Source organism: Nelumbo lutea, chromosome 3 (assembly GCF_056320005.1).
Source record: "Nelumbo lutea isolate HS-2025 chromosome 3, American lotus-T2T, whole genome shotgun sequence".
NCBI lineage: Eukaryota > Viridiplantae > Streptophyta > Magnoliopsida > Proteales > Nelumbonaceae > Nelumbo > Nelumbo lutea.
Genome location: NC_142686.1, coordinates 15,180,667 through 15,194,885, shown reverse-complemented (window position 1 = coordinate 15,194,885; position 14,219 = coordinate 15,180,667). Strand labels below are relative to the sequence as shown.

General features: G+C 36.8%; 1 protein-coding gene and 1 long non-coding RNA gene across 2 annotated transcripts; one reads left to right on the top strand and one right to left on the bottom strand.

Annotated features, from left to right (window-relative positions):
* Positions 1-4,422: 4,422 nt before the first annotated feature.
* LOC148863130 (uncharacterized) lies at positions 4,423-7,352 on the bottom strand. Its single transcript, XR_016109362.1, has 3 exons — positions 7,195-7,352; positions 7,025-7,082; positions 4,423-4,974 (listed from the first exon to the last, which is right to left on the bottom strand). It is a non-coding gene; the product is annotated as an uncharacterized LOC148863130 (long non-coding RNA).
* A 3,037-nt stretch (positions 7,353-10,389) lies between these two features.
* Positions 10,390-12,815, top strand: PKS1 (phytochrome kinase substrate 1). Its single transcript, XM_088975071.1, has one exon. The coding sequence runs from the start codon at positions 10,864-10,866 to the stop codon at positions 12,421-12,423; it is 1,560 nt and encodes a 519-aa protein (XP_088831197.1). The 5' UTR covers positions 10,390-10,863; the 3' UTR covers positions 12,424-12,815.
* The last annotated feature ends 1,404 nt before the right edge of the window (positions 12,816-14,219 follow it).

Below are 14,219 nucleotides of genomic sequence, written 5' to 3'. Positions count from 1 at the left end.
TGTGTGTATATAGATATGTATAAACATGTATTTATCAAAAAGTAATGTATAGTTATGTTTTATATATAATGTATTATTTTATATTTAACTTATGTTTTTAATTCAGTTTTAAATAGGGGTGTTCACGGTTCAGTTAGGCTTTTTTTGTAATTGAACTAGTACTACTGGTTTTTGGAAAACCAATAACCAAAACCAAACCGAATCCAATCAATTAACTGGTTGACCGGTTCAGCTCGTCGATTTTTGGTTTTTTAACTTTTACAATATATATTAATAAAAATATATAATAAAAAATAAATATATAAAATTATATTTTAAATAATAAATAATATAGCATATATTATAAATATATATTTATATACAATGCATATTTATTAATTTATAATATATAAAAATATATATAATATATATAATATACATAAATATATATAAAAATATATGTATACCAGTCGGTTCGGTTAACTGTCGGTTTTCTATATTGGTTAATTGAAACCAAACCAACCGGTTCGATTAACTGATTTTTTAGTTCAGTTTTTCTAGCCAGTTCAGTTCAATTTTTTTGCTCACCCTTAGTTTTAAATTATTTTTTTGTAAAAAATATTAAAATTTGTAATTTGATGACAAAAAAAGATTTTTTTTGCAAAAATAGCAAGGAAAGGCACATATCACACCTTAGGACACATAAATCTCAAAAGTTATCAAAAAAATCACCTAATCAAACATCAAAATGCAAAGTTATGGCCTCCCGAAATTTGCATACACATTTAGTATGCAACCCATAACCCAGTCACTGGGTTGAATAAATCAACAGTCTAACTGTTAGGGTTGAACGATCTTCGACCAAGTCAATAGTTTTTTACCTCACTCCAGGTTTTATTTAAACCAGACCCAAAATCCTGATTAAGTAATAGTTCAAACAATTCAACCAGTAAGGTCAACAGCGGGTTGAAAACAATGCAAAACACTGCCTAAAAAATATAAGCATGTATTTAATATGAGAAAAACAAACTAAAATTAAATTGATTAAACCTAAAAGCAATGTTTTAAAAACTAACCCAGAGGCTGAACCGCTTTTGCCTCTGGGTTGCAGGTCACCATTTGACTGGTCAGTGGTCAGGTCGAATGGTTCAAACCATGACATGTCATCTCTATATATATATATACCTAATTAAATTCTAAAGGGTGCAAAGAGTTGCATTTAAGACTTAGGCGGTCTAGAGGAAAAGATAGCACTTGCAAGGGACCATCGTTGCATTTTCAGGATCGGCCTACAAATTGGTTGTTCAATGATACGAAATATGGCAATATCCAAAACATGTTAACCAAATCAAAATACGTTAACCAATCAAAATCCATATAAGCTTAAACAAAAATACCCTTTTATTGGTTATGATTTTGTTAGTTACCGTATCTTTTCAGTAGCATAGCAAGACTTTAAGGTTATATTTGGTTTGAAGGAAAAGGTAAGGAAAGGAAGAAAAAGGTAGGAAAATTTAAACAAAGTTTGTAATGGTTTTACTACCTTTTTCTTTCATTTTCCTACTTTATTCCTTCAAACCAAATATAGCCTAAGAAATAAAGTGTATTTTGAGAATTGAATATATCGTGATCTCTATGGTTCTCAATCAGAATCAGAATTGGAATTAAAATCTCTTGGAATTGGAATAAGAATGGATTATCCCATAACTTATTTGGTTCAAAAAAGAATTGGAATCAAAATTAGATTCAGTTGAAATGGAATTTCATTCCCAAGGAATTGGCCATTCCCTCCGGGGGGGGGATGCCATTCCATCACAAGTGAAAATGGGATTTTGAATTTAGAATCCACCCAACCAATCGGATGGAATTAGAATAAGTTATTAATTCAAGACTCCTATTGGCCTATTCCCGCGAAACAAACGACCCAGTAACTTTCCCTAAAATAAACACCCAATGTTCTTGCATTAAAAAGGCTTAATATCACTCCGGATCTGCTGGTTACTCACCTACTCACCTTTGAGTGTGTAAGTTCAAATGCCATAAAAAATAAAATACGTGGTCTGTGTTGGTGTATTCCTATTGGGAGTCCAGCAATAGATCCCACTAATAAATAGCAAACAAATTCCAACGCACTTTAGCATGCATCATGTCTAGGTGGGTATTTGTTTGCATTGAATGGATGCCTGAAATCTGAAAAGATGACTTTTAAGATGTTTCAGATCGTTTGGTGCAACCTTAAAGCCTCTTATTTGACTATTAACCCGTTCAGATGTGTTATATGAAAATTTTGTTTCAAAAAACCAATACGATTTTTTTTTTTTGTAAGAGAAAACCAATACGATTGAAACATCCACATTTTGAGGTTTTGTATTCTTTAAAATCCCTGAGGCTGTGTTTACATTGTATTGATGTAAAATCATGGCGGTGTGAATGATTTGAGTGTAAATTCTAATCTAATTTTGTTTCAAAATTTAGCTTATTTTGTTTAATTGCAATAAAAATGAAGTAAATTAAGACATGAAGCAGAATAAAGTAAAATTCAAAACAAAATTAACCAAGACTTTGCATTTTTTACATTTGCATCCCCATGCATTTGTACTAGTACTAGTGCAAACAAATTTGCACTGCAACCAAACGCATCCTAAGGCTTAGTTTGGAAGGAGTACAAATTAAATACATATGTATGGTACAAATGCATAAAAAATAATAGAATTTACAAAGTTTTACACTTTACATATCTATCTGTACTCCTTCCACACTGAGGCTCCATTTGGGTAGAGTGCAAATGTCGGTTCACTACATATTTGCATTCAAAATGAGAGCAAAGTTTGCATCCAAAAAATAGATGCAAGCTTTGCACTCAAAGTTGATCAATATTAAAAAGGTACATTTCAATCATAGGATTCATGCTTGTACCTATCACAATTAAAAATCATTAGGAAAGAGTACAAATTTATCATTACAAAACTAAACCAAATTTGCATTTTTGTATTTGTACTCTTTCCAAACAGAGCCTAAAAGCTGTCTCAAAGTTGAGTACATGCCGGGCTTTGTTCACAGGCCAGGTTTGTATTTTCAATGCAAAACTTTGTATAGGCATTTCTAAACTTGTATTTGCAATTTATATATTTGAATTTGCACTCTTTCAAAACCAAGCCTAAACATCTCCTATTCACAAATGTGTTCCCATATATCTCTCATTCACCATGTTTTAAGCGATTTTTCTAGAGATTGAGATTTAGATATAGATAATTCATCTAGTTTGTTGAAAATTTCTCCTGCCTCTTTGTCTGGAGGATTTAGAAGTATAGTATTTTATTAATCTCTTATCAAGGTATGGTTTGACAAATTTTGAGTTTGTCTTCCCATCATATTGCTAGTAAGGATGGCACTCTGACGCACCCCCGCTAGAGCCACACCCTGGTTAGGGTGGTTTTTTCTGACCATTGATCGGGTTTGGGGTGGGGATGGTGCTTTAAAAATTAAAACATAAATATATCAGGACTTTTACAAGAATTTATAAAAAAAAAAAATCAACTTAGTCAGATTTCTATCCTTTATGACTACAGCCTATCAAACAAGTTTCAATCCTTTATGTCTTTAGTCATTTATCATATAGATATTAGGTTATATATTTTGTAACTATTTTTTCATATATAATATAATATATATAGTAGCATAATATAATTGATAATATATAACACATTCAGAGAAATTGAAGTAGATGCCAAAAGGCAAAACCTAGAAAGAACCTTATGGCATTCTCAATTAATTTGCAAATTTGGGGCCTAGCTGCAAAGTCTACTCAATTTTATCCAATGCAAGTAATATATTAGGTTATTTACTTGCCTATGAAATTTAAACTTTTAATAGTTAATTTTGAAATTTTATTTATGTAATTATTTTTAAGTCTAATTGATTTTAAAACAATATAATTAAGATTTTTTAAATTGCAAAAAGTAAATGGTATCTATTCCTCTAAATTCAAGACTCAATTTGTTTGGGCAAAGTTAAAGTCCAATCCAAGCAAAATTTGTAGGTGAATTATTTGTCTGTGAATTTTAATTTTTTTATCAATTAATTTTAAAATTTTAATGATGTAATTGTTTTTAAATTTAAATGGGCATTAAATTAATGTTATTAGGATTTGGTATTGCAAATAAAATCTATTTAACTGAATTAAAATTGAGACTCAATTGGTCTAGGCAAGTTCAAGTCACACAATCCCCTGTTAATAATACCTTGTTCACTTCATTCCAATCAGCTTCTTTATTTGGTAGTTTTGGCCTATATTGATGATCTTATCGTTGCTGGAAATGATAAATAGCATTGTAGTATTTTAGGTTTAGTTTGAAAATAAGCTTTTGGAAACCGAAGGATTATCTGAGATCATGCTTTCCCATTAAGGAGCTTTTGGCCATTTGCACTATTTTCTGAGTATTGAAATTTCCTGTGCAGTTTCTTCTGGCATATTTCTATGCCAGTGCAAATATATACACTTGACATCCTTAAAGATGCCGTTATGTCAGGCTGTAAACCTAATGGCATTTTCGATGCTACAGCAACTTCAGCTTCAACTCGATTCCGGGTCTCTAGTGGTCCACCCAGATCAGTACAGGCGTCTTGTGGATTGAGCGGTAGAACTTACCACCACAAGACCAGAGCTTACTAAACCAATCCACATCCTGAATCGGTTCATGAGTTGCCCCCGCCATCGGCATCTTCACTCTTGACACTGCAATGCATGTTTTACGTTATCTCATAGAGCCTATTGTGATTCAAATTAGGCTGGAAACCCGACTTTAGTCGACGGCCAACTAGCTAGTCACATGCGTAGTTAGCTAAGGCATTTACAACCTGATTACATTACTCTCTGTAGGTATGGCTTGATGTTACCGCAACCCTCCTGTAGAGAGAGCTCCATGACTTCACCCCACATGGCCCGTAGTGGGCACCACGGAAAAGAAACTCTGCCTTTAACCATGTGACCAGCACCTATAAATCAAATTCAATATCAGATATCAGAGTTCAGTTAGACCACCGAAATCTACGCCAGAAATTTCGGGGTGGGCACAAGTTTCTATTCCTGACTTAATATATATGTATATATATATATATATATATATATATAACATCTTTATTTTGTTTTTTGTTTTTATTTTGTATTCTTTTTAATTACTTTCTCTCACCCGACAATCATTTGCATTTTTAGGACGAATAAGGATTAATTGGATTGATCCACCACTAAGGTTATGTTGGTGATTAAGTGGTTTGATAAATAAATATTTATTGTATAAGTGCTTATTTTAAGTCATTTATTTTAATAATTAATGTTGTTTGGTGACCCATTTGTAGGTTGATGATGTTTGATAAGCTATTTTTCTCATAAGTGCTTATTTTAGCATAAATAATAATTTTAACACTCATTTAACCTATACATATAAATAATGTTTTTCACATATTATATTATGCATTTCAAGGAAACTTATAGCATCACCACATCGTGACTAGACCTATTCATGGGCCGGGTGCCCCGACGGGCCGGCCCGGCCCCCGGACGGGCTTGAACACGCAAATGGGCCTGCGAGCTTAACCTCGGGCCAAAAAACCCGGCCCATAATAAATTCGAGTCAGGCTCAAAATTTTCCGAAATAGCCCGGCCCGACCCGACTCGACCTATAATTAAAGCTAAAAACTCTAGTCAAATACCCCTCTTTCTTTCACCTCCTTTTCCAACTGAACCTTTCTTCTCCACATCCTCCACAATTCTCAGTCCTCACACTCTCAGGCAGCCACACAACTGGCGAAGCGGTGAACGTTCACCGGTGTAACAACTACGGCGGTGAGTCCTCTCTCTCTCTCTCTCTCTCTCTCTCTCTCTCTCTCTCTCTCTCTCTCTCTCTCTCTCTCTCGCTCGCTCGCTCGCTCAAACGTAAACTGATCACTGTAAAATCGTAGATTGCAGCTCATAGTCACCCGCAAACTTAGCTCCGGCGAACACAATCACCGACGGTCAATCCTCGAGCTTTGGGCTTTTTATCAGGGTCGGGCTCGGGCTCGGGTCTAACAAATTTCCATTAATGAAGAGTAAAAGCCCGGCCCGGCCCATGAACAGGTCTAATCGTGACATAAGAGAACCCATGTGGGCCCACCTGTTGAGTAACAAATGGACCCAAAAAGAAATAATAATAATAATAATAATAATAAGCTACAAGTTATAATTATTAATGTAATAGTAATTATATAATTATAATTATAACAATAATAACAAAATAGCAATGAGGATTTGAAAATAAAATAGGATAACATTTATTATTCATATTAATAATAAAACAATTACTGAAATTTTTTATTATTCAAAAAGATAAAAAAAAATATCACAAATGTGCAATGAGAATTTAAAAATAAATAAAATAGGATAAAGTAAAAAATACATATTAATAACAAAACAATTAATGAAAATTCAGATTATTCAAATATATATATATATATATAACATTTATTATTCATATTAATAATATAACAATTTTTTTAATTTTGGGTTATTCAAAAAGATATAAAAACATCGCCAATATGCAATGAGAATGTAAAAAATAAAATAGGATAACGTTTATTAATCACAACAAAATATAAAAACATCACAAATATGCACTGAGAAATAAAAAAAAAAATTAAGATTATAATTTATTTTCATACTAATCATAAAAAAATATGAAAATTCGGATTGATCACAAAAAAAAAATCACAAGTATTCCTCAATTCGGATTATATGAAAATGCAATCACAAATAAAGAAAAAATGCTAACATTTAACCAATTATTTATATTAAAAATCATGAAAAAAAAATCTGTAATCACATATTTCGGCATTTTTTAGCATGATCTTCAACAAAAAAAATGCCCAACAAAATCCTACTTATCCATAGGAATCGTCACACAAGCAATGCACAAAAAATGCTCATAAATATTGATTTCGGCCAAATACTCATCGAAAGAGACAAAAACATAACAACAATCATGGAAGGTGTTCGTTTGGGCGATCTAACCTTCGATCGTTGACGTCTGCATAGTGGTTTTTGCCGTTAAACACCTCTCAAAACAAATCTAGGAACAAAAAAAAAAAAAACACAAGCAAGTTTCAGGCATTAAAAGCCTTCCCAAAACCAATTCAAATCAACATTAAAAGGGATATAATGGTGAAAAATATCAAACCGACTTCATCGCCCGCCGTTTTCTTCACCCTGTCGGTGGTTGCTGGTCACCAAGGAGAATGGTGTGCCGCCCCGCTCCTCTGTCTTCTTCTATTCGAATGAAAGAAGGGTTGTCTCCCCGTGGGGGTATAATGGGAATTAGCAAAATATTTAAGGACTGAATCGGCCTATAATAGTCGAATAAACACTTCTCTAAGAAGTTCTTAAAAAAAAAAACAACTCTTAGGTGATTCTTTAAAAAAAAAAAAGCACTTATTCCTGATTTTTTTAACCAAACATGAATAAGTATTTAATTATCACGTAATGTGTGATTCCAACACTTTTTTTAACTAATAAAAAGTACTTATTGTAAGTAAAATCAAAGTGCCTAAATACTCTAATAGTCTCATTTATGAGACCTACCTTATGATGTTCTCATGCTCAAATCATCCAACCCACATATCTGGCCTCAACATTAAGCTTAAATCCTCCGGTACCTGTAGTGACCGTGCATGAACCACTGTCACATATCATCCCAGTCTTATCATCTCACTGCAGCTATCTCCAGTTGTTTATCGCACACTATCCATTAAAGGTTCGACATTACTTGTAACTGCTTCAGTTTGCTGGGCTGTGTTGATCAATGCATAAAGGGAAGAAGCTGCCCTCACTACGGCCTAATCCTTCTTTTATTGCTAATCAATCACAAAAGCGATATCCCTTAAAACTTTTGATTTCGAATCTACAACAGCTGTACCGCCCTTTATCCCCATTAATCCCCTTTCGTTTTCTCATCAAACCCAACTCTGCCCAGACCCAATTGGCAATCCGCCTCACTCTATGGAAAACAAAATGGAAACTGTTACTGGATTAATTCCACTACAGTCTACAGCATCTGGAAAGCGATACTCAAGCTCAACCATATGAACTGTACACGAGTAAGTTGGCCTGTAAATTTAACCATCTTCTAAAGGAAATCAACAACAAATTTCTAACTAATTTGGGCCACCCTATTCTATTTGAGTGGTTTTCCTTTTTGACCAAGTAGGCGCTTGTTTAACTAGCTAAGCTATGCACCGGTATATGCTGTATAGCTAATTGGTTCACCTGCAACATTTATAAATCTACTTTTGCTACGACGTGGTTTTAGCTAACGGCCTTTGATGTATATTTGCTGTAGCCACACCTGGAATTAGAACAAATGACATCTGGATGGGGCCATAACAATACATGGAAGGCCGTGAATCACGTTAATTGTCCACTGTAAGATCTTTTAAGCTGTACTTGTTTGGTTCTTCAGAAAATAAGACATTGTTTCCCTTTAAGAGCAGAAGTGGAAATTAAAAAGTTATTATTGCGGTTTGGTAAACTAAAAGCCATTTTGATTCTCAAAAAACAAAATAAACCATGTTGTCAAACACCTAATAACGTTTTAATGTGTACATAATAAGTAGGTAAAAGTTGTTTTCAGCAGGTAAGTCGTAAGTATCCATGAGGACTTTAAAGTGCATGTGCAAGTATCTCAAACTTTAATGACTTAGAAATGTAAATTGCCCCACAATATAAAGCAACTTTTTTATGATCCATCATTTGACTCACTCCTAACTTCCTATTTTAAAACATGTGTAGTAAATGTTTGAATATCCCTTGCTTTTTTTAAAGGATTTCTGTAAGTAACCCATAGTTATTATTTATCCATCCAATCGTCCAATACAATTTCATCTATAAGGAGCAAAATCTCCTTATCCAGTTATCCATGCATATATGAAGAGAAACCATGCCGCAATAAAGGAGCCTAAATCTAAATGCGTTGTTCAATCAGCCACAATTGAGGTCTACAAAACCAGTGTTTTCGGTCCATTTTCAATTCAGCCGGTTGGTGATCTAGTCACAATACCAGCTTGTGGTTTGGGTCAATTTCTAATTTGCCATTTTACAATTAAAAAAAAAAGAAAAATTCCCGATTGGTACCCTGTATTTTGGGCCTACTACCATTTTGGTCCCTGAACTTTAAAATGTGATAATTCAGTTTCTGAACTTTTAAAACATGACAATATAGTATCTGCTGTTAACTAGCTGTTAACCAGCCATTAAGTAATATTTGAAAAAGACATAAATACCCTGAGTGTCATTTAATTTTCTTTAACCATCTAAACATTGACAAAAAATTAACAATCTCAAATCCTTGCCTTTTCTATTCAAGAAAGTTAGGGTCACCAGAATGTCCATTCAAACATGACCCCAACTTTCTTGAATGGAAAACGATAGGTACTGGATTATCACGTTTTAAAAGTATGAATACTAATCGGGACCAAAATGGCAGTAGGCTCAAAGTATAGGGTATTAATCGAAAATTTTCCCAAAAAAACTATTGGCTTGAACACTGATCTAATCAATCCTGACAGTTGAATCATTGACTCATCATCACCAAGTTCTTCATTTTTTTTTTTTGAAAATTTTATTATAGTGATGACATTATGGACTGGTCTACTATTGATTCATTCATATGGATGAATTGCTAATCCATTAGAGACAACCGTTAAGCTTAGGACCAGATTTTAAACCTTAACTTGGAGGGGGGGGGAACATTTTGCTGGTGGTTTATGGCCCAATAGGACTACAAGGCTCACATAAGGGAGACCCAATCTGCTCTTTCCCCTATGTGTTATTATTCATTGGAGATGCGCCCGTGAGATCGGTGTGAGATTGCAATGTATAAGGAGCATATCCCGATTCTTGGGTCTGACACACAATGGATCTATATGAGTCGGGCGGAGGCCTCTAGGCTCTAGCTAGAGCCCCTGGCAGGCTGCAACCTCACTCAGGATTCAGGAACTGGAATGACCATTTAATGGCCCCCATCTTCTAAAGTAATGTAATTATGTACCAAGTGCGTATGTTTAATTAGCTCGCTTCTAGCAATCTGACTTGGGTATTTACTGAACAAAAATAACTTTTCTCCAAATTCAATATAAATGTAAATGCAGTAATATAAGGGGCTACGATCAGGGACTTCTGTAAAACCCGATTTTGGTCGACCAGATTTTCCTGGTAGAGAATGCTCCAAGCATGAAATCCCAATCCCTAGTAATATTGGATCGGAGGGGGGGGGGGCTGATATCCCCATCTGTAGCAGTTGAGTCTAGATTCCACGTCAGATTTAATCTAACACGGGGTGCCCATTGAATTGGGATCTGCTCCACACATAGATTGGCAAGGAAAGGAAATTCTTCTGGTCAAATAACAGTGAAAGTTAGAGAAGCTGAGAAGTTACGTGCATTTTGTAAAGGTAAGAGTCAAACGAATCACCAGCATGATGGGCCCATGTTTAACCTCCCAAAGCGAAAAATTGCTTTTCTACCCACTCCATCCTCTCCTGATCCTCCCCAAATGGAAATAAGACCTCTCCAATTTCAAGCTTCGGCCTTTATGTACCATTGCCACCATAACAGCTCCAGATTCAAAGTTGCGCCTTTCTTGGGTATCTTTTCTCTTTTTTACCGTTCTCTCTCCATTGAACTGAAGCCACCTACTGATCGTACCAGAGCCTATCACCGTCTTAGGCTTCTTATGATATATGTGGTATTTACGGAGCCCTTCAAGCGAAGCATCTTGCAAAGTATGCTTTTTCTCCGAAGTCCTTTTCCTCTTTTTTTCTTTGTTTATAAATCAGAAAAGGTTTTGCTAAAAACGCCATGGCTACATTTGCATTAACATCAACTTGCAATACCACCCTCCCCAGAACCATATCCAACGAAGATAACAATACCAATCCCCGCGATGCTTCGTTCTCTTCTTACCTCAGAAGTGCCAAACAGACCTTCATACAAGAACTGACTGAATCAGCCCGGAACCCAGCTGCGGCCTTCACCGACTCCCAAGAACCTCTCCACCAGGTAGCTTTCGGAAGAAAAAAGACAGAAGATAGTGAAATTGGTGTCTTCAGCGCAGAAAAATACTTCAACGGTGGAATGGACGAGGAGAAGCCGAGAATTGTCGACAGAAGTCCCAGGGAGCACCTACCTAGGAAAGACGAGCGGCACAACCCAGTTGATGTAAGCGCCATGAGATCCAAGCTTAAACTGGGAACTCCGAGTTCATGCTCGGAAGCAAGTTGGAACAGCCGTAGCGCATTACTGCCAAGTCGTTTGAGAGACCTATCTCCAAGCAGAACAAACAAGATACCTGGTAAAAGATTTTTCGTGGGCCTCGGTTGTAATTGCGCGTGCTCTGATAAGAAGTCGGTGGAAATTGATGAAGACCTCGGGGGGAACAAGAATAACTCAAGGAATTCCAAGAACCATCCTCATTTTGAAGGGCTTCATAGCAGAGGGATCCTCACAAAACAACCCATCAAAATCGATCGTGATCCATTCGATTTGGTTGGAATTAAGCAAACACGGTTCAAAGAGGATATGGCCTGTGATAAGGTGGGTAGTGGGTTAACGGGGGAACAGTGTTTCTCGTTCCCAGTTTTTAATCCCGGGGTGGGAAACCTGACCGTAAAAAGGCAGTTTGAAGAAGAGAAGGAGAAGAAAGAGAAGCCCAGAAAATCTCTGGAGGTGTTCGGGTCCCCTATCATGGAAAAAGGAGGGGATGTAAATTTGAACCTGGGGAGAAGGTTACCCATGTTAACTTGGGATGCCATTCCCAGAGCCCAGGAGACCACTGCAAATTCCGGCAGCCGTGGACTGTACGACGATATGGAGAGTGATGCGAGTTCGGACTTGTTTGAGATCGAGAACCTTTCGAGCAATGCCAACCCATACCTCATACGGCAGGCGTCAGATACCATGTCAAGCTGTGTTACACCCACAACATGTTACGAGCCAAGCGAAGCAAGCGTTGACCGGGGCGTTGTCACCGCCACCGCCGGTGCTGCCAATTTCTCGGTGGCGTTGGTGCCAGCACCACCAACTCTTACGAACCCCGACGGGATGATTCCTACGTCAACAAAGCCCAAGACCTTGATGGCCAAAGAGGAGCAAAGACGGGGGGCTCATGGGCATGGCATGCTGTTCGGATGCAGGAGTCAAAAAGCAGTGGATGTTGCAGGCGATGCGCTCAGAATGTCTGAGAGGGCAAGCTTTGAGACAAGAAGGCGTCACAGGTCTGAGTCCTTCACATCAATTTCCAGGTTTCAGGCCGAGGCCGCCAAGGTGATGGATCTTGAGTCTGCCCATGCGCAACGAGCTTTTGGCACGCTCACCCGCTCTCTCTCTGCACGTGCTTCAGATTCTTCGGACGTGAGCTAAGGGCCTAAGGCATCAGTTGTTGAAGCCTGTGCAGTAGAGTTTCACGGTTCGTCTTATTAATGGTTAATAATCACATTTGAATAATGCAGGGGAACTATGGTAAATATAGGTGGTGATCCTGATCCTATACCTTAGCATCTCCACAAAAGATAATAATTAAGAACTTATATTTTCAGTTCAGCTTCAGGTTGTGTTTTTTTCTCTGTAAAATGGACATAAAATTTTCTCAACTGATGCCCCTTTTACAGAGAAAACTTTGTTTTCCACTGCCTTTTAATTTGTTTTCATGTAAATGGCAAGGAAAACAAAAGTTTACGAAAGTTTTCATCGTGAAAAAGGGGCAAAATAGTTCTACCCATTTTATGTTTTGCAATGAAATTATTTTTCCATCATGCTCTCTTGAATCTTGATCAGTAGTTTATGCGTTCACAATATAAGCTAGGCTGGGGCTGAGAGTGGTCTGAGACGAGACGACCCGTAAGTCTCGACTCTTGAGCAGTTTAATATGCGTTCATGTTCTCTACTCTCTAGGTTCCTGTCCTGCTGTCTAGCATGTAGCCTGTAATCCGAAAAGAAATTAAACAGCTAAAAACTAAGAAAAGCGTCTAAATTAAATAAAACCCAATTAACTGGTCTCATTTGTGGTGAGCAGCAGAGTGCAAATTCATGGCCATCCTTGCCCCATCCATCTCCATCCTCCATCCCTTATTCAGCACATCCAGATTTGATATTTCTTGCTGTAGCCTGTAGTATGGATTTACATCTGAGAAGCTTGTGTGTTTTGGATTATTTATTTGGTATGTTATCCCAAAACTGAATGTAGAAAGCTTAATTTATTCCCTGTGTGTCGTCGTTGCCCAGAGAAAACTCCTTGGGAGTTGGGACCGACCCTTATTAACCTTAATTTGCTTCAACGCTCAACGGTGGATAACAAAGCCAAGACTCCCAGTCCCAGGTTGAGAACAGTCTTGAACTCACGTGACAACAGGATTTAATAAAGTTAGCTTAGTGCTGCCTGCGTGGTGGTCTTTTCTCTTCCATCTGCCCGTGATCCATGATCCTTCCGTCCTTGAATGAAGGAGCTGCTGATTTGGTGAAATACTAGAAATGCATACTTTGTCCGGTATGTCTGTTTTGGGATCTTCGGCGCTGAGGCCCCTACTACCAGTGTTTGTGTTAGAAGCGTAGTTAAACAGCTCAAAATTATCTCCAGACGGACCAGACCAGGCCTGTCCTCGTGGCCTTGTCGGCATTGTCTAGATATGCAGCTTGTTGTTCTCTGTTTCATGGAGAAGGTTATAATCCAGATAAGTTAAAAAGTTTCTTTTAAGCCAAACTATAAAGGACAAACTGAGAGCAGTTCCAGATTACGTTATATCTATCTATATATTATATCCACCAACAGGTCAAACGAAGCTTTGATAAAGAAGAAATTCTTACCCAATTGCATGAATCTCAAACACAGTTGAATTATGACACAAAACACACCACTAGAGTAAAAGGGGTCTCAGCAGTGACAATGGAGTTTTCAGTCTTTGGGAGGATGACAAGTGTTGAAGCAGCTAGCTGCAGGAATTAGTGTCATTTGGAAGGACACGCTCGCTCAGTTCATAATGATCATACTTGCAGGTGCAATGTTAGTTCCATTCAATTCTCTAACAACCATTTATGTATATTGGTAAGGTGGCGGATCCCGAGGTTGCTCTCCCTTTAATGCCGTAATGATAATGTAGGCCGGAAATTCATTAAATCCATCTGATATCAGAAGTAAAGGGTGAAATTATACAGTAAGGCCA